This window comes from Barbatula barbatula (genome assembly GCF_947034865.1).
Source record: "Barbatula barbatula genome assembly, chromosome: 2".
Lineage (NCBI taxonomy): Eukaryota > Metazoa > Chordata > Actinopteri > Cypriniformes > Nemacheilidae > Barbatula > Barbatula barbatula.
This window is the reverse complement of record NC_136767.1, coordinates 17,156,995-17,178,704: the sequence shown is the minus strand read 5'-3', so window position 1 is coordinate 17,178,704 and position 21,710 is coordinate 17,156,995. Positions and strand designations below refer to the sequence as shown.

The 21,710-nt window shown below is 40.0% G+C and overlaps 1 protein-coding gene across 3 annotated transcripts in view; it reads right to left on the bottom strand.

Annotated features, from left to right (window-relative positions):
• arhgef28a (Rho guanine nucleotide exchange factor (GEF) 28a) overlaps positions 1–21,710 on the bottom strand; it is a 55,317-nt gene that overhangs the window by 4,282 nt on the left and 29,325 nt on the right. For 2 of the 3 annotated variants that reach the window (XR_013787571.1, XM_079473108.1), the window contains exons 14-33: positions 21,457–21,543; positions 20,925–20,967; positions 19,586–19,709; positions 16,207–16,342; positions 16,004–16,059; positions 15,587–15,647; positions 14,776–14,908; positions 14,027–14,145; positions 13,739–13,879; positions 13,382–13,632; positions 13,135–13,260; positions 12,931–13,048; positions 12,581–12,829; positions 10,708–10,784; positions 10,427–10,605; positions 10,141–10,232; positions 9,764–9,946; positions 9,350–9,582; positions 8,073–8,120; positions 4,084–4,590 (exon numbers count right to left, since the gene is read on the bottom strand). Coding sequence is in view for 2 of the 3 variants with exons in the window: in XM_079473108.1 (XP_079329234.1) it covers positions 4,084–4,590; positions 8,073–8,120; positions 9,350–9,582; positions 9,764–9,946; positions 10,141–10,232; positions 10,427–10,605; positions 10,708–10,784; positions 12,581–12,829; positions 12,931–13,048; positions 13,135–13,260; positions 13,382–13,632; positions 13,739–13,879; positions 14,027–14,145; positions 14,776–14,908; positions 15,587–15,647; positions 16,004–16,059; positions 16,207–16,342; positions 19,586–19,709; positions 20,925–20,967; positions 21,457–21,543 (2,963 nt within the window). In the remaining variant the exon portion in view is untranslated. The remainder of the gene's footprint in view (positions 1–4,083; positions 4,591–8,072; positions 8,121–9,349; positions 9,583–9,763; positions 9,947–10,140; positions 10,233–10,426; positions 10,606–10,707; positions 10,785–12,580; positions 12,830–12,930; positions 13,049–13,134; positions 13,261–13,381; positions 13,633–13,738; positions 13,880–14,026; positions 14,146–14,775; positions 14,909–15,586; positions 15,648–16,003; positions 16,060–16,206; positions 16,343–19,585; positions 19,710–20,924; positions 20,968–21,456; positions 21,544–21,710) is intronic. The other variant, XM_079473109.1, reaches the window with a different exon arrangement.

Genomic DNA, 21,710 nt, shown 5'->3' with positions numbered 1-21,710 from the left:
GTGGGCTTCTTCAGACATACAAGTCAAAGGTTAAAGCTTAGTGTGAATAAATACGGCTAGTTTAGACATAATTTATATATCATTCTTAGAGGAATACACTGAATAACAATAAGGGAAAGGGTGATTGAAATAAATGGTCGGCTGTATCGTAACACATCTAACAGCTGAAGCGTTGATGTGGTAATCTGAACAGTAAGCATATAAGCAGTTTGCTATATGAACAGAGAACTCAACCAGATCATTCTGCTGTATCGGTTAAGCAGCTATTACATGATGGCTTGTAATGAACTACACCCTGCTATTGAAAGAGATGTGTTATTAAATATATGACTATCCTAGAATTCAGACAGACATTTTTCAGAGCTGTAAAACTAGAAAATAATGGTAACGCTTTACATTAAGGTTGTATGTGTTCAAACAGAGTTATTGCATTAGACAACATGAACTAACAATGAACAATACGTATGTCGCATTTCATTATCCTGTTCATTTCAGCATTTACTTATTAATTCATGGTGCATTAACTCCATGAAATATTGTATTGCCATTAATTTACATTAAAGTGACAGTTCACCCAAATGTGAAAATTCTGTCATCATTTACTCGTCTTGTCGTCATTTTAAACCTCTGTCACTTTCTTCCGCCGAAAACTAAATACATTTTTTAAAGAACGTTGGTAACCGAACAGTACTGGCACCCATTCACTTCTATTCCTTGGACACAAAATATATGCAAGTCAATGGGGGCCAGTTAACAACATTCTTCAAAATATCTTCTTTTGTGTTCTGCGCAAGAGAGAAGGTCATACAGGTTTGAAATGACAAGAGGGTGAATATAAATGATTTACTCATGTTAACAAATACAACCTTAATGTAAAGTGTTCCCAAAATAATAACCAATATTCCATTAAATATGATGTTTTTTCATACAGTAGATATAGTGTAATATATTAGTTTGTTTTTATACAGTTATAAAGTTTCAAATTTTCAATAAAGTTTCAATAAATGGTGCACAACCAACGTTGAACTTTAATGTATGTGAGAGATTTTACTATGAGACATTTAAGGTGAATGTGTTTGATAAATTTGGTTCACTTTGCTGTAAGCTGTACAGGCAATACAATATTACTGAAATATCATGATAAACAGCCTTTGCGCTTTAAAAGTGCTCTATAAATAAATTTAACTTGAACTTGACAACGTTTTTTATCACGATACCCTGCAGCTACTTTTTCAATGTTTCTATGCTGTTTTAGAAAAGTTTAGATACAGTCATACTCTGGGGCGATTTTAGGTTTTCAATGTTAGAGGGGCATTGAAAACCTAGAAAATCCAATGAGGATATAAATAAATAAATAATACATAGCCACTCTCTTAGCACCACATAATGTTAAAATTACCAAAATAAATATTTATTATTTAAAAATAATTAAAGACAAGTTATTTAAATTAATATCACATTAATCGATCTGCAACATTTATAATTCAAAGTGACAACAACTGTCACAAATCCACATAATAAATGTCACAATCAACTGCTGAATGAAATAAGTTGATATGATATTGATATGTTTCCCTGCCATTCATTCTGATTAGCACGAGCGCTGTCACTCCTGTGCATGACTGCGTGTTCATGTATTACATCCACAATATATTTTAAATTAATAATAAAAATATTCGTCTTCGGAACTCAGAACAATAAATAACACAGCAGCCGCACCAGGCTGAACTACAGTTGCTCTATCTGCACGTCGTCTTTCCGGGGCTCTCGAAACTACCATCAGCTCTCAATAACTAGGTGCAGAAATATAAAACAGCACATCATCATGAATGACACATATCTGTGCGCAACAACATCATCATGCTTGTTTTCTAAAGTATGCCGTCATTGGTGTGACATGATTTTATTTTGTTAAAGGTAACGTAAACAACTAGTTAACAGTGTGACGAGGGGTGAACGCAGACAAAACGTTTAACAGTGGATGAGAAAGGGTCTTGTATTGCTCCCACATCATATTATGTAAGCAAGCTGCATTTATAACAAATAATGGCAAAGATGCAGATGTCACCTTGTACTCTGCTTATGACGTTCAATCCACTCTGTGCTGCTATGAACTGAAGAATGCACTAAGTAACGTAGCCTGCTGCCGTTTTCATAATAAGAGTTTTAAAGAGGACTATAAAGTGATCTTAAATAATTGTACAGACTTGTAATTACTATATTTTAGGGGGGCTAAGCCAGAACTTTAGGGGGGCTTAGCTCCCCTAAAAAGGGCCTAGCAACGCCACTGGTCATACTACTGAAAAATGTTCAAGTGGTGTAAATAGGTATTTTTTAAACTCATGTGAAGTGATCTGTGATTCCATGTGTCAAACAGAGTAAAAGACTTCACCAATAATCTACTTTCAATTGACATTTCATTTCTATGTAGTGAAGAACGCTACGGAGCAAGTAGCTAACAGAGGGACACCCTCATCATACATTTGCCTTTGCACAGTTTCTTATTTTCAAACCGTCCTTTTGAAAGCAAATGAAACATCACTTCCCTGTCCTGCAGGACGGAGCACACAGAGTTGTGTTTAATTATTTTGCTTTTGCCTTTTCAATGATCATTAATCATTATCTTGTTTATTAGCACGCAGTCAAGAGGCAGAGGCTAATACCGTCTGACATGGCTCAAGACTGATGAGCCATGACTCGCTCTCATTATCCCAGGTAATGAATCAGAGGCTTGGCTTTGTTTATGTGTGTGGAAGAAACAGACATTTGACCGCAACTGAATCCTCTCTGTGTACAAGAAGCCAAAGAAAGAAATGTTTTCTCCCTCAGTGGCTTGCCACACCTCATTTGAATGAGCCAACATTAGCTTTAATAAGGCAACATTAGCTTTGGACCTGAAAAAACTCTGTTGCGTTTGGGGTTCTGCCGTATTAGTATTTATTTGTAAGGGTGTGTTGAGAGAACTGGCCATGGGACAAATATGTTAACTGAATGACAGAGAAAGAGAGCACATACACAGAATGAAGAAATTGTGGGAAGAGAGAGAACAAATATATATCGAATTGACGAATATACAACAGCAAGTTCTGGTCCATTGATTTGAATAAACAAGAGGAGTGCTTTTATTTCATATTAAAATGGTTCTTTATTTTGTATCTCTCCATATTTCTATTTAATTTTTTATTTGTGCTAGGTTTCAGATAATGTCAATCTGAAGGTTACTTTATGACACTATAGACTGTTTCATCAACGCCTGGCCAGAAGTGAACTTTCTATCTGTGTTTAGTTATGATATAACAGATTACATTTTCAATTTCTACTCAAGAGTAATTTATTCTTTTTACCGGAAGTTTGGGCAACATAACATTTGTTTGTTATTGCCACTGAAACCATCTATGTTCTTCTTTTGCTTCTTTTAGGCCTATTTTCATTGTTGGACCAAAACTACCATATTGTGAACTCTTTTGCTCCTATGTTATTGTTGAAGTTAGCAACCAGAAAGAAGAAGGAAAGAAGGAAAAAATGACACAAGAAAATTGATGTGAAAAGTATAATATATCTATTCACTGAATTCATAACTGACAGTTCTGTTCCATCTTCAAAGCCAGAAGAAAGAGGATTTGGGAAATCTTTCCTATGACATAACTACCTGGGTGTTTTGGCAACAGAGTAAAGAAGCGATGAGGAAAGAGCAGAGGAGCGAGGAGATAGATCACAGTTTATAAGAAAGCTGTGTCCCCAGCCTCATACTGTGCTTTTATGACCTGCCTGCAGCTAAAGCTTTGAGGAAAATTTTAAACATACACAAACAGATGAAGAGAAAATACACATACATGCATAAGCACAAACATCAAAGACACTAAGACAGCAAAGCAAAAAAGGCACCCTCAGCCCCTTACAGGTAATGCACAAACTCAGAATACACATACTCATAGTGTGGATGTACCCGAGGCGGTCTAATGGAGGTGATATGGGATTTATTTAAATGTTAGACTTTTTTTCCACTTTTATTAAAGTTTGTTATGGGTTATGTGACCGCAGTTTTTGCACAGTCATCCACGCCAGGAAATAACATAAACAAACCTGTGTCTGCTGTCCATCGAGCGGTATGACCAGATTCTGCTGTGATTCGTGCTTTAAACTCTCGAGCAGCCTGCGTTGAGTGTCCAGTTTTTCTTTCTCCTTCTCCACGCTCATCTGTCCTTCTCTCAGCCTCTCCAGGCTCTGCTGGTACTCCTGCAGCTGCTCCTGCAGTTCCTGTCGCTCACTCTGTAGCCTCCGCTCCTCTAGGTGGCACAAAAGTTCCCTTCCTTCCAACACCAACTCCGTCTCTCTCTGTTGAATCTGTCGCGCCTGGCACTCTCGCTCCCACTGCTGGCGTTCTCGCACCATGGCACTCCGGAGACGGGCCACGTCTGCCAGCTCCTCCCGCCGACGCTCTACCTCCCTCTGCCGCCCCTGCTCCTGCAGGGCCTGGTTGCTGCGAGTGATGGGAAATGGCCGGGAATGGGGAAGAGGGGACGGGCTTGATAACAGGAGGAGGAGGAGCCTTTGGACTTCATAGCTACTGTCTTGGATGGTGACTGCAGCCTGTTAACAGCAAAGGAGATCAAAAGTTAGTTTTTATCACTATAAATACTGTGGAATGAGGTTAACTTTCTCGCAAAAATTTGGTAAGGGTGTAACAATTCACTCAGCTCATGATTCGTTACACTAAACAAAGCTCACAGATTGATACAATACACCCGGCTTGTGATTCGTACAATACACTCGACTCACGGTTCTATGCGATTACACTTTGCTCGCAATTCGATACACTAGACAAAGCTTCTAATTGAAACGATACGGAATGCTCGACTCTTCATTTGGTAGAGTATGGTACGCTCGGCTCTTGATTCGGTACTGTACGCTTGGGTCGGCTCTTGATTCGGTACGATGCGGTTGGCTCTTGATTCGGTACGGTACGGTGCGGTTGGCTCTTGGTGCGGTGCTGTCGGCTATTGATTCAGTGCGGTCTTTTCTTGATTCGGTACGGTGCGGTCGGCTCTTGATTCGGTACGGTGCGGTCGGCTCTTGATTCGGTACGATGCGGTTGGCTCTTGATTCGGTACGGTACGGTGCGGTTGGCTCTTGGTTGGGTGCTGTCGGCTATTGATTCAGTGCGGTCTTTTCTTGATTCGGTACGGTGCGGTCTTTTCTTGATTCGGTACGGTGCGGGCGGCTCTTGATTCGGTACGGTGCGGTCGGCTCTTGATTCGGTACGGTGCGTTCGAATCTTGATTCGTACGGTGTGGTACGCTCTTGACTCGGTACGGTGCGTTCGGCTCTTGATTCGGTACGGTGCAGTACGCTCGACTCTTGCTTCGGTACGGTGCGGTACGCACGACTCTTGCTTCGGTACGGTACGGTGCGGTTGGCTCTTGGTTGGGTGCTGTCGGCTATTGATTCAGTGCGGTCTTTTCTTGATTCGGTACGGTGCAGTCTTTTCTTGATTCGGTACGGTGCGGGCGGCTCTTGATTCGGTACGGTGCGGTCGGCTCTTGATTCGGTACGGTGCGTTCGAATCTTGATTCGTACGGTGTGGTACGCTCTTGACTCGGTACGGTGCGTTCGGCTCTTGTATCGGTACGGTGCGGTACGCTCGACTCTTGCTTCGGTAAGGTGCGGTACGCACAGCTCTTGCTTCGGTACGGTGCTGTACGCACAGCTCTTGCTTCGGTTCGGTGCGGTACGCTCGGCTCTTGCTTCGGGACGGTAAGGTGCGGTTGGCTCTTGGTTCGTACGGTACGGTGCGGTTGGCTCTTGGTGCGGTGCTGTCGGCTATTGATTCAGTGCGGGCTTTTCTTGATTCGGTACGGTGCGGTCGGCTCTTGATTCGGTACGGTGCGGTCGGCTCTTGATTCGGTACGGTGCGTTCGGCTCTTGATTCGGTACGGTGCGGTACGCTCGACTCTTGCTTCGGTACGGTGCGGTACGCTCGACTCTTGCTTCGGTACGGTGCGGTACGCACGACTCTTGCTTCGGTACGGTGCTGTACGCACAGCTCTTGCTTCGGTTCGGTGCGGTACGCTCGGCTCTTGCTTCGGTACGGTGCGGTATGCTCGGCTCTTGATTCGTACGGTGCGTTCGACTCTTGCTTCGGTACGGTGCGGTACGCACGGCTCTTGCTTCGGTACGGTGCGGTACACTCGGCTCTTGCTTCGGTACGGTGCGGTACACTCGGCTCTTAATTCGGTACGGTCGACTCTTGATTCGGTACGGCTTTTGATTTGGTACGGTGTGGTCGTCTCTTGATTCGGTACGATGCGGTATGCTCGACTCTAGCTTCGCAATGGTGCGGTACGCTCGGCTCTTGATTCGGTACGGTGCGGTACACTCGGCTCTTGATTCGGTGCGGTCGGCTCTTGATTCGGTACGATGCGGTATGCTCGACTCTAGCTTCGCAATGGTGCGGTACGCTCGGCTCTTGATTCAGTACAGTCGGCTCTTGATTCGGTACGGTGCGGTACACTCGGCTCTTGCTTCGGTACGGTGCGGTACACTCGGCTCTTGCTTCGGTACGGTGCGGTACACTCGGCTCTTAATTCGGTACGGTCGACTCTTGATTCGGTACGGCTTTTGATTTGGTACGGTGTGGTCGTCTCTTGATTCGGTACGATGCGGTATGCTCGACTCTAGCTTCGCAATGGTGCGGTACGCTCGGCTCTTGCTTCGGTACGGTGCGGTACACTCGGCTCTTAATTCGGTACGGTCGACTCTTGATTCGGTACGGCTTTTGATTTGGTACGGTGTGGTCGTCTCTTGATTCGGTACGATGCGGTATGCTCGACTCTAGCTTCGCAATGGTGCGGTACGCTCGGCTCTTGATTCGGTACGGTGCGGTACACTCGGCTCTTGATTCGGTGCGGTCGGCTCTTGATTCGGTACGGCTTTTGATTTGGTACGGTGCGGTCGTCTCTTGATTCGGTACAATGCGGTACGCACTGCTCTTGCTTTGGTACGGTGCGGTACACTCGGCTCTTGCTTCGGTACGGTGCGGTACACTCGGCTCTTGATTCGGTGCGGTCGGCTCTTGATTCGGTATGATGCGGTACGCACGGCTCTTGCTTCGGTACGGTGCGGTACGCACGGCTCTTGCTTCGGTACGGTGCGGTACGCTCGGCTCTTGAAAATTAAACCAAAAATCTAATAACATTTAATTCTGAAACATGTTTATGTAAATGTAATTAATAAAAATTCTATAGGTCTAACAATGAAACAGAGTTCATATTTTAAACAATACAACAGTAATATTTCTAATAAGGAAAAGCAAAAATAGAAATAGATGTGATGACCTGGATGTTTATCACTGTTTTCATGTGTCTTTTCATGCTGTCAGTCTTTCACATTTGCTGTTGGATTTCTATATTTCCTGAGGTTTGATTTTGTTGAAATTCAACAAACACAGGACTGGAATGACCACTGTACATCTCGAAATGCTGATTTAAAATGAAAATTTGCAAAGGTCTCGTAATTTTTTCCACGGCTGTATATAAACTGATCAAAACTCAACCAATACGATCAACAATATATCGTAAAAAATTAGCTCATAGCTCTATGATAAAAATAACAAATCTTACTTGATTCTTTCTTTGGTGCATTACATGTATGTCCCAACTTAAAACCCCAATCTTCACTTTTCATTCTGTATATTTAAATCTAAATAGTGTTAATAAATTATGTCTGCCTCTCAAAAAACAAAAACTCTCTGCAATGGCTTGCAAATACCACTGCTGTTTTTTAAACACAAAGAGCCTTTCGCAGGTGTGACATTTATGTCTACATTCTAACACCTGCATTACAATACCTCCTATTATACAGCAAAGCCACAGCGCATTATATAAGACAGAAGACAGCATACTTGATGGACACATTTAGGCAATGTTACGATAAAGGCTTGAACAGAGCTATTGCGAGTGAGTCATGTTGGGTGCCCACACTGTGTGTGCGTGTCTGACGTAAGCAGACAGAGGTCCGTCCACTGTAATTATTCTTTCATATACTGTTCGAGTGTGTGACTGGAGTGAGCTCACCTGTAGACTGTACAGAAGTTGAGTCAAACTCTGGACGCTCTGACTCACCTGTATTGAGCAAACACATCATAAACAAAACAATGACAAAACAGTTCTGAGCAAACCGAAGGTATCAAAATTCAATATGATGTTGACTCTAATACAGACCGCAAACTGTTCAATATATTGAATCTACACTCTTGGCTGGCATCTGCTTCCTCCGGCATATGTTGTGTTTACAGCATATTAAGACGTGCATATTGATTATCTCCCAAAATATGATATGACTCCTATACACGCTCCTCTACGCTAGTTATAATGATATGCTATATCCATAGGTTCTCTGTACTATATATGTTAGTCAGTTTCCTGGGGCCTGGACTGAAAATAGTTTTTAATACAGAATCAATATAATTAGTGCCGTTTGGGATGTTAGTGGTCTTGAAGAAGTGTTGAAGCGTCAATGGCAAGAGACAATCTTTTGTGTCAAAATCAGCACAGAACAAGTCTGCCCTCTAAAGAAAAGATTTATATCAAATCTGTTATTATCAGGATTATATCGCCATCTGGTGGACACATTACTACATTTATTTGTTACAGTTCTGAGTAATCGGCTATAAGCAACAGATTAAATTAGCCAAAATTAGCATGTTGAGGCAAAATGAACCGCAAATACTATAATAACTATACATTTATATATTATAAATCTAAATCTGAAATGTTTGTAATTCAGAATGGATGTAGTTTTATATAAAATAAGAAAACAAAAACAAGGGATTGTTACTGTTAAATATTGATCATCTCTTTTCATGAGCTTATCCCCATGTCAGCAGCACATAAACCCTTTATTAGCATGACGTACTGTACAGTGTGCCACGAGACGCCAGCAACAGCAGAAAAGACATCCAAGAAAATGAAGGCCTAATTCTTTGCTTTTATTTTTAATGAAACAGGACCCTCGAGACAGTGAAATGGACTCCTCTTATTTTAAGCTCATTAATACTTACTAACATAAAGGATGAGATGTGATAGTGGAAAAAGACTGTGAATTATTCATGTGGCGATAGGAGACTGTATTACTCACACTGAACATGGGCTTTTGGTATAAAGGCTGCAATTTAAAACACTGTACTTTTAAAACAATGTAAAATCATTCAATCTTTCTTAACCATATAACTATACGTTTATTCATAATCTTGCTTTTAAATTACCGCAATGATTGTTATGTTAAAGCGTAAGTATTGTGTAAATAATTGATGTTTTTCAGCTTGTATAAACAGGATTCAGGACTCAATTACCTTCAGCTGTATGTTGTAAGCGTCAGCGGCTGTACTGAGATTAAGGGCTTGTGCTTCCACACCTTCCTGTCCTCTGAACTCCTCCTCCTCACACTGTGCGGTGTCAGTCAGAGAGTTCTGGACCTCAAGAGATGAGGAGGAGGTGCAAGGTTCATGTTGGACCTGCTCCTCTGTGTCAGACAGACTAAGAAGAGAAGTGCAGTGGGAGGAGAGAGCTGCTTTCAAGTTCTCCGCTAATATATATAGAGAGAGAGAAATAGCAAGATATTCATAACTGCAAAGATTATGCAGCTGTAAAAAAACACTATACAACATAAATTATTTAAACATCTATTCGTGAATAATCTAAATTTTGTTAAGAAATGCAAACACATAAATGTAATCTTTTTTTAGCTGTCTGCAGCTGAGTCTCACCCTCTTTGAGAGCAGCGTTGAGCAGAACTGCAGCCTGAGGAATATCTTCAGTACTTGGTCGTACCAGCAGCCTGGGGTCTGGTCCTGCTTCACGGTGGCCAACCATGACCGACAGCTCGGCGTAGATGTGCAGTTTCTCCTCCAGATTGGCGCAGATCAACTGATCGTGGCCACACAGAGACTCTGAAAATGAAGGTTATGTTTAAAGAGAAGAGTCTTATTTGGCTTGCGTAAATTGAAAACCTTGCTGAAGGACACAGTGGAAATATAAAGTAGAAGAGATTCTGACTTAAATTATTTTAAATATGTGATGTATGTGGTATATTAAAAAACTAAAATTAGACTACAGGCTTCTTCCAAAAGATTTTCTGTATCACCTTGCAGCCTGTGAATTTTTTGGACCTTTGCTTCAGCAACTCTTCTTTCCTCTTCAGACTCGCTTGTGGTTTCATCCTCCTCTTCAGGGCAACTTAGAAAGACAAACACAAGACAAATTACTACAACCGCACACAAAAAGTGAAATCAATTAAGAATAATCGAAATTGCTATAATATAAGCATCACTACATGTGGTTTGAACAGGCATTTTATTTTGAAACCAGCAAGGCCCTACGGTACTTTTTAAAAACCCTACAACAAAAACATGCAGGCACTCAGTACATACTTCTCCACGGCTTCCCTGATGAGTCTCATCCAGGTGTTGCGCTCATCTTTGGAGGCAGCGTGCACCTCGTACATCTCAGGCCCAGCCGAAGAGGCGCTGATCAGAAACATGCCTCTCTCCTCGTTGGCCACCTCTCGCACGATCAGCTTCTGCAGGGAGATCACTGGAGGCTTCTGGTCCTGAGACACAATCATAAGAAGGTTGGTTTCAGGATAAAACACAAGTTTTTGAAGTTGAAATAGTATGATAATTGTTATAGTATAGTAATTATTGAAACCAACCACAGCAGCAAAGATGTACTTCTGATCCTTTTCCTGAAGGAACACCAATGAATCTGACAGCAAAAGTGCCAGCACATCTGTGGACAAGTGAAAGCAATGAATCAAGGTATTAAATCCATAAATTAAGTATCTCAATGAGAGCCTATAGTTCCACTGTGTCTCTAGATCTTTTCTCTGCTTGACCACATTCAAGTGATATACAGTATTGTGCGGTATTAACATTGCAAAATGCAGATTTTCCTGCACAACACCCTTAAGAACAAATTTAATTTAACATGAATTTTGTGAAACTGGGACCTTCAGTCATCAGACTCCAAATGCAATTTTTGCTTGAAATCTTTTATGTAATTCTGTCATTTTGTGTTATTAAAATTACTGGCCTTTCATGTGATAACATAAGTAAATTTTATAATATAATATTTAAAGATACATTGACATATATGCAGTGTCTGTAATCAACTATAATGTAGTTTTAAATAAAAAACAAATCAGATGAACTGAACTAAACTATGAATTAATCTTAATAAAAGTACAGTATTGTTTATTTAAAGGGATAGTTCACTCAAAAATGAAAAATTCTGTCATCATTGAATCACCCACGGGTTGTTCCAAACCAGTATAAATTTGTTCTGCTGAAAAAAAAGTTAGGTATTTGGAAGAATGTTAACAATTTTCACTTCTGGCACATCATTGACATCCATAGAAGGAAAAATTACAATGGTAAAAGTTGACCCAGAACTGTTTGCTTTCCAAAATTCTTATTTCCCAAATATCTGCTTTTGTGTTCAACAGAACATAAAAATTAAAAAGGGATAGTAAATGATGTCCTGGAACGGAAAATTGCTAACATTCTTCCAAAAATCTTTCTTAGGAGTTCAATAGAACAAATGAGTGCTGTCAACGTTAACACGCTAACGCATGCGATACATTTTTAATCAGATTAGCGTGTTAAAATAAATAACACAGTATCCGTTTATTTGGTCATCATTTGTCCAGCGTTCCTTTATACTGTATAATCACGCTCTTCTTCATGTAAAGGCCTTTTAACCATTGAAGCGCTATGAAACAGTTGCTTTGACGCGTTCAGTATAGATAGACAGCTTCTAGGCACAACGCGACAGCAGTCCAGTCTGGTGTATACAGTCAAGGGCTAAAAGCTGCGTCAGTGAATCTCTGTCAGACGGCGCACCAGCATAAAGTTCTCTTTCGTGCTTGAATGAACAAAACCACTCAATATTATGACAGAAAGCCCGATTTGTCATCTCTTAAAGGGGCCGCTGCTGTGACTCCTGTCATTCATGTTAATCAAAGAACAAAAAAAGGAATTCAATGTCTTTCGTAGCTATAATTCTGTATTTAAGGTAGAATTTAGCATTAAAGATTGTAAAGTGTTTGAGAATTTAGGGTTAGGTTATATCAATTTCTGTATATTTCCTACCTGTTAGACGTGATAGCTCTCAATTACGCTGTACTTCAATGTTGAACGACTATAATTAATGTTAAAATAGATCAAAAATCCTCAATGTAATGGAGACACCAGTTGCAGTACTAATATCAGAAAATTGGAAATCTGTTGTTTCTACATTAATTTGGAGATTAAATTTGAAATTATTAGAATGTAGAAGCATATTTAAAAACATGCATGTGATGTGTTATTCATTTTTTTTAATCGATTGACAGCACAAGAACAAATACATTTATACAGGTCTGGAACAACTTGAGGGTGAGTAAATGGTGACTTTCATCTTTGGGTGAACTATCCCTTCACTGTAGACAAACTATGGTGAATTTGAACAGTTTTTAAGTAAAGAAAAAACTGTCATGCTTTGCGAGTGTTCACACTGCGTTTAACTGAATCCTTCAGCGTGCTGACCTTTTAACCTTCCTGTGGCCGTCTTCCAGAGCAGAGGGCCCTGGTGCAGCAGAGCCCTACCGCTGGTGATGTCCTGCTTGCGGAAGGTGTGGCCGCTCTTCAGCTTGGCCGAGCATTTATTCTCCATACGACCCAACACTTCGCTCAGTCTCTGGTTTTGCTCATACTGACTCACACTCTGATCCACAGCTGAGATCAGCTCTCGGATTAGGACTAATGCACGAGACAGGTCAGCATGTTCTTCTTCCTCTGACCGAGAGAAAAGGAAGAGAGATTCATGTGTACTGTATTTATGTATCTCGATATATGTTTGTGTATGTGGGTTCGTGTGAGCAGTGAAAGGAAAATACCCTCTGTGTACTGCAGTATTCTCTCCAAGAGGACAGGGTACTTTGTGATTCGCTGCGTCACTAACAAAATGCATTCGGGGATCTCTCGTCTCCTTACTAATGAGTTGCTACTCTGTTGCTACGGATGCAAAAAGTTCACATTGTTTAATATCTGAAATCCGATGCTGTCAAAAACTATGAGCCATTGTGTGATCAGAATCTTACTTTGATGAACAGCTGGAATCTCTTGTTCTGTTGCTGAAGCTCTTTAAAGAAACTGACCGCTTCTGAGTGGTGACTGCAGAACTCGCCATAAACCTGTTTCATCTTTTCTGCATTCTCCTGGGAGAACTGTGATGGTCACAAAACACAGAGCACATTATTCAGTTTTAATTTGATGCCAATATAGTTGATCTTTTAATTTGGGCTTTGATAAAAAATACTTCAGAATAAAGTATCTCATAAACGGTACCTGTTGCAGAACAATGTCCCCCACACGGTGAATGAGGTAGTTCTTGTTGCTGTTGGGCTGGACACAGCTCTGCCGCCGTTCCCTCATCGCTGACAGGAAGTCACGGTGCAGCAGGAGTAACTCATCCAAACACGGGAAAATTCGATTAATAGTGTCCGCGTCCAGTCCGACTTCTTCCCGCATTCCCGGTCTGAAGACCTCCGCCATTATCATGAGGGTCTGAACGTGATGAAGTTCAGTCAGCATGAACTCTGAAAAACAACAAGAACACTTTAAAATAATGAAGAATGAACTGGCAGCTTGCAGAAACGGTTTCATGCAACATTTTTACTCATAGTAAAACCGTTTTCATCTGACCGTAAATGACATCCTGTCTCTTGATGTTGCGTTTTTCTTGCATCATACAGAACTGAGGCTCCACCGAAAGGCTCCATGACTCCGCCTCCAAATCCACAGCGTTCATCATTAGCTCAGTCTGCAGCGGAGAGTCAACAGAGTCTGTATGGGGAGGTGGGACACACATCAGGGTTACTTCAGAGTGCTCCTAAGTTTCCTTGTAATAAAATTAAGTAAAAGTACTGTCGGATAGGACTATCAAATGTTTAGCTCAATTTGCAAATTTACAAAGGATAGAGCAGATTATACCTTCAATAAGAGATGAATCTGTAGATGTTGAAGACTCCAACGTTTGAAGGAGATCCTCCGGTTGGGTGTGGTTTCGCCAGGGGGAGGAGTCACTATCTGCATCTGGGCTCTCACTAAGCCTTGTGATTTAAAAAATAATGTTTGTTAAAAACACCAAGATCTCACTGATTTTAATAAAACTTTGGAAGCTCTATTGGGTCCAGGCCGTGCTCCACGAGCGTGGACCCGAAGTTTTGCCCAGAAGCTTTATGGTCATGTGATATTAACAAGTTTCCCTTACCTTTTTCTAAAATATTATACCAAAGGCTAATATTATACTAAAGGCTAAGCTGCCATCAAGGCTAAATAAAGCTTAATGCAGAAAATTGTTAAAGCAGCTTCGCATCAGCTGAGTCGAAATAGTCTTGACTACTGGATCCGCGTTCCACACTTGCGTATTATTTCCCAAACCCCAAATGACACATGAATAATTATTCCACCCGTGACATCAAATATTAGCGGTCTACCCAGCGGGTGATGGTTCTGACACCATTCCACCAAACAATGCTTTTAGCTCATGAAACAGCAATAACACATGAACTGGATAAGTTTGTGACAGAATCTCTCAAATGTGCAGAAAGTTTACTCCGTGAATATTATAGTGATATGAATAGCTCTTTTTATTTTTTCATCAAATCTAAAGTAACTTAATTGTAAAATAAATTTAAATGTAAAAATATAGTCAATAAATACTCAAAAAAGTGTTTTACCTTTCAGTGACTGCAGGCACACTTCTGGACAGGGGACAGGGAAGAGGGGTGGAGTCTCGGGATGCCATCACAGGAAGAGAGGCAGAGGGGGACACCTGAGAGGATGAGGAGGAATTTTCACGCACTGTAAAATCTAAATGTGACAGAGAGGGAAAATAAAGATGAGATCAAATATAAAGTGCTGAGCAATCTACACAGGAGGCAACATTATTGACACTTCTATAGCTTCTATATCCAAAATGTCTGAAGGAGCGTTACCGAATGTCTTCTCCAAACTGCAGTTAGACTTTACACATAATATACATATATACACATACACACAACAGACTCTTTTTAATACTTATTAAAAATAAGTTTCTTGTTTTGGATTTTAAAAAACAACTTTAATCATTTGAGCCTTTTATCACTTATGATATCATCACCAGTGGCAGAAATGATGCAATAAAATGACACCATAACGATTGACAGTCATGTCACATTAAGCAATAATGTTAGAATATATAATGCCTTAATGCTTGACAATGATTATTTAATAATCAAAGATGTCATAATGGGATGAAATCATAGTGATTGTTAGCGATTACATCATAGTATGTAATAATGAGTAATGATGTCATAATGTCATAATGTGATTCCAGCATAAGAGGACGACTTTGTAATAATCGTCAGTGACGTCATAATGTGATGATGTCATAATGGTTGACAGCAATGTCATAATGAGTGATAATGTTGGGCTCACAGCCAGGTTAGCTTGTTGGGGTTCCTCCCAGTATTTAAGTTACAAATGTTTAATCAATCTGTCACAACTCACTTTGAGGAAGAGAGGCTGTCCTGCTCTTCACTGCCATTACTGAATATTTGTCATGTGGTTTCTGTAAAAGGAATTATTATTATTGATATACAGTGATGAACAACATTGTATACAGTAATAATGTGAAGCATACACTTAAAGGTATAGTTCACCCAAAAATACTGACTCAATACTGTCAATGGGGTCCAAGAACTGTTTGCTTACAACCATTCATCCAAAAATATTTTTCTGTGTTGAACCAAACAAAGAAATGTATACAGGTTTGGAACAACTGGAGAGCGAGAAATTCATGACAGAATATTTCATATTTGGGTGAACTATCCATTAAATAATGACAAAACAGGTATACGTGTCTATGAGTTTAATTATTAAAGTTAGGTGATGTGTAAGGCTTGTGCAAACACAAGCACAGGTCACCTTCTGGCACGGCGTAGTTGAGTCTTTACAGCCCTTATGGACACTCACTGCACAGTCTAGAGGAAAGAGAAGTAATCAAACCCAATCCAACAAAACAATATGGATTCTAAATAAACAGACATTACGGACTCACCACAAACCCGACACATTTTGGGGTTAAAAAACTTAAATAATGCCAATTCTTGGAACTCGAACGGACTCACATGTGCAGTGTAGAACATCTTTCCCAGAAGCTGCCTTTCCGCAGATCTGACAAAGCGTCGACCCCAGGACAGATCCCGTTGAGAACTGGTGTCCATTTACCAGCTTGTCTTTGGTTTCTCTCTCCTTCCCTTTCCCCTTAAAAAACCATGGGAAAGCCATGAGATCAATGACAGTCCACGTCACAAGGCTTTCAATTACCATGACTGCTCAAGAAACTCAACATATTCATCTTTTCTGATTTGTTTACTGCTTGTTTAGTTATTCTAAATCTGACACGCTTAACAAAAGCCACGGGAGAGTTTGCTGCTGGTGAACAGTCACAGCCAAAAGTGGGTTTAATGATTAAAAGGGGAGTCCTGTGGTTGTTTTTGGGACGAATGAATTGATTTTAACCTTCTCTTTATTCTTCCTGTTTGGATATTTATTAACAGAGATGAGCAAAAACAGCAAATTACAATAGTTTTCAATTGTGCTTTCTATAACACCAGTATTACACTACCTTTCAAAAGTGAAGGGTCACTTACTAATTCATTATTAATATTTTTGCCACGTGTTTGAATAATATTAAAATAATAGTAAACTAATCGAAACTTTGGAATAACATAAATTTGTAGTTTTACATAATAAAATAAATTATTATGTTGGCATAAATATATACTTTACATACAGTAGTAAAATCATTTCAAAATATTTCTTTAAAGGGGTCATATAACACGGCTAAAATGAATATTATCGTTTGTTCGAGATGTAAAGCAATGTGACTACTATGGAGGACGAAACCTGCAAAAACTATGAATAAATAAATGCGGAAATAACTACATAAATATACATATATTGCTGTTAAAATACATAACCAAAATATTAAATGTGTGAGTGGCTTGATCGTTCATTCATTTCTTTATGTGGTTCTGTATTTATTTTTCCTCAACACAACATGCTAATGAGAAGACTTGCAGAGTCTTGCAGCGCATGCGCATTCAATTAAGGCAAGATGCCAAGAAGCATGAAGTCTAGGCTTAAGATTGTTCTGAATACATATCAGTACGATATAAACCGACAACCCAAGCTAACGACATACAGACGGACGCCCAGACACACACAATGACACCTGCATGTCTTATGAGTGGAGCAACCTGTTCTAACTGTTCTTTTGTGACTAAAACAGGATCTAAAGCCATGTCAAAAGTACCTGTTAACTGACCTAATTTGTGTAAACATGCATTTACTCTAATATTTAAATTTAGCAGACGATGAGAATTAAGCGATATGTCATAAAAGAGCAATAGTACATTAGGTGCTAATACAAAGTTACCAGTTTCAACAAAAGCTAAACCACTACCTGTTGAGAGATAGAGGGTTAGTGCAAAAAATTTTTTCATTTGTCGAGTATTCACAGAAGAGATGGGTTTTAAGTCGTTTTTTGAAGGTTGTGAGAGATGTGGTTGACTGGACTGAGGGGCCGTGTACAGGAGACGCAAAACAATTTATGCGATTTGGCTGTCCGTTTACACGGAAACGGCGTTTTAGGGGACTGATAAAGCAAACTTTTTAAAACAGGTTTCAAAGTGCAAGTTTTTACACGCCGTTCTCATTTCCGTGTCAACCCAGAGGTACGCAAGAATGAGAAAACGACATTTTCAGAGAAAATGCACATTAGGTGTGGGGGTGTGGTATGCGCGTGTACATCCAAACACAACGAAGGAGAAATAAATACATCAATGGTGGATTACATGGGTTTTTTTGCACTGCGCAATAGTTTGTGAACGCTTTTTTAGATTTAAAATAAAAAAATAGATTTACAACACCAGTGCTATAACTACCAGCAGAGCCACCATATTATCTACAGCAAAATGTTAACACTCATTCACGGTGACGAAGGGTTTATAAACGGTGCTTTTGGATCAGACCCGGGAGGATGAGTAGATGGTGGTACAACTTTGTCGATTGCCATTGTTGACGAGCTTCAATGGAAGAACCTTTCGAACGTCCTAACTTTTCGCCATCTTGTTTGTTTATGTGCGCACGCTTCTCTTCACTAAGAATGAGGAGAAATATGTATTATGGTCTCTTTAGCGAGCAAAAAAACGTCAATCAATCGTCAGGTACTCTAATATTTTTACTTTACAAACTGATGTCGTAATACAGCATTTTAGTCATTGTTGCGCGGATCTGTGTAAACGCGGATTGTTTTAATAACGGTGTCGTGTATACGTGAAACTTTTCAAAACCGCAAAAGAAAAACTTTTCCGTTTTTCATCGTGTAAATGAGTTAGGAAGAATATTTCACCAGGAAGGAGTTGTGAAGGAGAATGAGCGTGAAAGGGACTTACTGCCCTTATGAGAAGGCATTACAAGGTGCCCTTTCACTTGCTGAACGCAGGGTTCTTGATGGGGTGTAGGAGTGTATGTAATCTCCAACTTTGAGATTACCAGGGCCTGGACAAGGAGTTGTGCTGCATGCTCAGTGAGGTAGGGTCTAACCTTTCGAATGTTGAATAAGACATATAAAGCATAAAGCAAACTCATTCATCCATCCCAAGTTAATGCTCATTCATACTGCCCGCCTACTGATGCATGATCAAAAACAAATAAAAGATTAAGGGAAAATGGTTATTATGAGTTTAGCATTTAGTTCAAAATTGTACTTCTCCGACCATTTATTTTGTTTATTTACTTTATTTGTTTATCTCACCAAAGATTAAATTATTTGTATACATATTTTAATAGAAATATGTGTATTTATGTTTTTAATTCCGCATTTATTTATTTATTATATTTATTTATTATTAATTTATTGGTCTACACAATTTAAGGATAAAAAAACTTTGTATTTTCCACATACCATGCATGTTTGTATGTATCTCCTCTTTGCTCCGCCTCTCTGAAACGCAGATTTTTTACAAACGCTCATCGCTCTGAAAAGCGAGGTGTGCTATGATTGGCCAGTTAACCAGTGCATAGTGATTGGTCGAAAACTGCAAGCGTGTGACGAAAATGTAACGACTCTTACCATACTTGGAACATCATGTTCCAAAGCAACTGTACTGACAAGTACACCCACCTCAAGAGCGTATACATTTTTGCGGCCTAATTCAAATCCTAGCACGAACTGACTAAGATATGTGGGGGTGTGGTTACACGAGGTGTTTCAGGCACGTCTGGGTGAGCATTTGCCTTTAGATAGAATGCATCTTTTGTTCCGACACTTACATTTTTGCAATTGTATGTGTCTAATACATGCATGGGCAAGTTATAGCACACCAATGACACAGAAAAACATGTATTCGCGCCATATGACCCCTTTTAAAACATTTCAGTCGAGTAACATTTCATTTTTTAAATGCAGTGTACTCTGTGTTCAACTCAATGTGTGTTTACCTTGTTCTTGTTGCGAGTACTGTACATCCGGCTCTTGATGAAGCTGAATGTGCGGCTGACTTTGTATTTTTCCGATTCGGTTTTGGAAGGGATGATATATTTGTCCCATTCCTCTTCCTCGATCCTGCAACACACAAGCCCACTCCGCTGATCACATGATACAGGTTATAATCACAAACACATGCCAGTACAGTTAGTGCTTTGTGGGATGTTAAAGGTTCCACTTAGGTAATTTGTTACAGGGTAAGTCTTGCGTTCATTTCCTGGCTGGAGGAAAATTAATAATTAGTCAGCACCTAGTTCCCTAAATAGGGCACATCAGCTGAACAGTGGGAACATTTTTTGCCTTTTGTACATACCTGATTGCAAATATTTGCACGGTTGGGGGTAAGTTGTGAGACGAGCACAATTAGGTCACATACACAGAAACTTTAAGTGGGTTATGACATATTTCAGTGCTGAAACTAAACACGCAACATTTGGAGACATTTGTCACAAAAGTTAAAAAGCAGATTTCATGCTAGCATGTGCATTCTGGATATTACAGTTAGAGGCCATCGGATGCAATACATTTAGGTTAGGTTATTAAAAGGGTCATGCCAAGTGTGCGGTTGATGTTTTAGGTTAGGGGACGCTGTATTGACATACTCTTTGAGGAATTCGGAGAGCGTGAGGTGCTGGAGGGAGTCAGCCAGCTCTGTGCTGGTCTCATCATCAGCCGACTGAGCACGTCTACGAAACCTTAACTCCCTATAGAAGTACAATACAACACTCTGAGTGTTACTAGAGTCCTCACACACACATTTATTACATTCACATTTATGCTTTTATCCAGTGTGACTGCATTCAGGCTTTACATGTCATCAGTTGAACCCATGAAGTGTGCACTGATAATGCAATGATATACCAGGTAAATACTAGTCATTCTGTACTTTCATTTGAATGTATCCTAACACAAACTGTCCCTGGATGGCGCTATTGTGCTGTGCTTTGCTTTAAAAAAAATCTGTTTACAGATGTGGCAAACATGAGGATAAAAGTGCTTTCCTCACAGATTGTGTATCTGGTTCACTAGCAACATACATAAACATATCTGTTTGTGTGCATTTACATTATGGAACTATTTTCAATCTAAATTCTCCCATTAAAGCCATTTTTTAAAAAAAGATGCCATTTCTCGAAAAGATGCCATGACCTTCGGACTGAACAGGAAGCACTCTGTGGCCTGGCAACCCTATTATCAGAGACAGTGGAGAATTCTGCTCAACATTTGTTTAATTCTCTGGTTAATGCCTCATGGAGGAATCATGACAGGTTTTTTTTTGGAGGTCTTCATTACCTTTTCTCTTGAGCTTGCTCTGATGTGCTGCTGGCCCGATGTTCTGTGGACAAGAGAAAAATGATGTTGATAAAAAGAATATACACTGAAAAGTCTATACAGTTTTATCATTTACATTCCTTCCCATGGAGTCAATTTATCGGTGGCTTTTTCAACCAACATGTCTGACATCTAGGATTTAAGAACGGTTTATTCATTGAATCTATAATATAAGTTATCTCCATAATGATCACATCATTTACTTTCCAACAACATCTTATGAAATAAGGTTGAAAAGTTTAGGCTTCCCCAACCAGCGAGCAAAGCAAAGCCATGGAGATGAGGAACCATAGCACACACATACAGTACGGTACATACATTCATACACATCAACATGACAATGTTACAACGTTAAACAAACACACACACTTGTCATTTTGTCAACTGTACACATGCTCTCACATATACATGTTAATCAGTGCACCGTGGAATGGAGGGCGAGCAGTAGAGCGGGCGAGCAAGAGAGCAGGCGTGCTGTCGTGGCTGTACTTACTAACAGGGTTGAGCAGAGAGAGAGATTTAGACAGAGACAGTGCCTGTAGGAGAGACCTGCTGCCACTGCTGCTGGAGAGGCCGCCATCTACAGGACACAGCGGACATGACACATACTACAGCCCAGCGCTACTCTACAGTACATTCTTACAAGCAGCAAAGGGGAGTGTGTGCTGCATTTGAGACGTTGAATGAAATAACAATCAGTTATACTGTAAGAAGCAATACCCAATAAGTAAATCGATCTTTTATTCA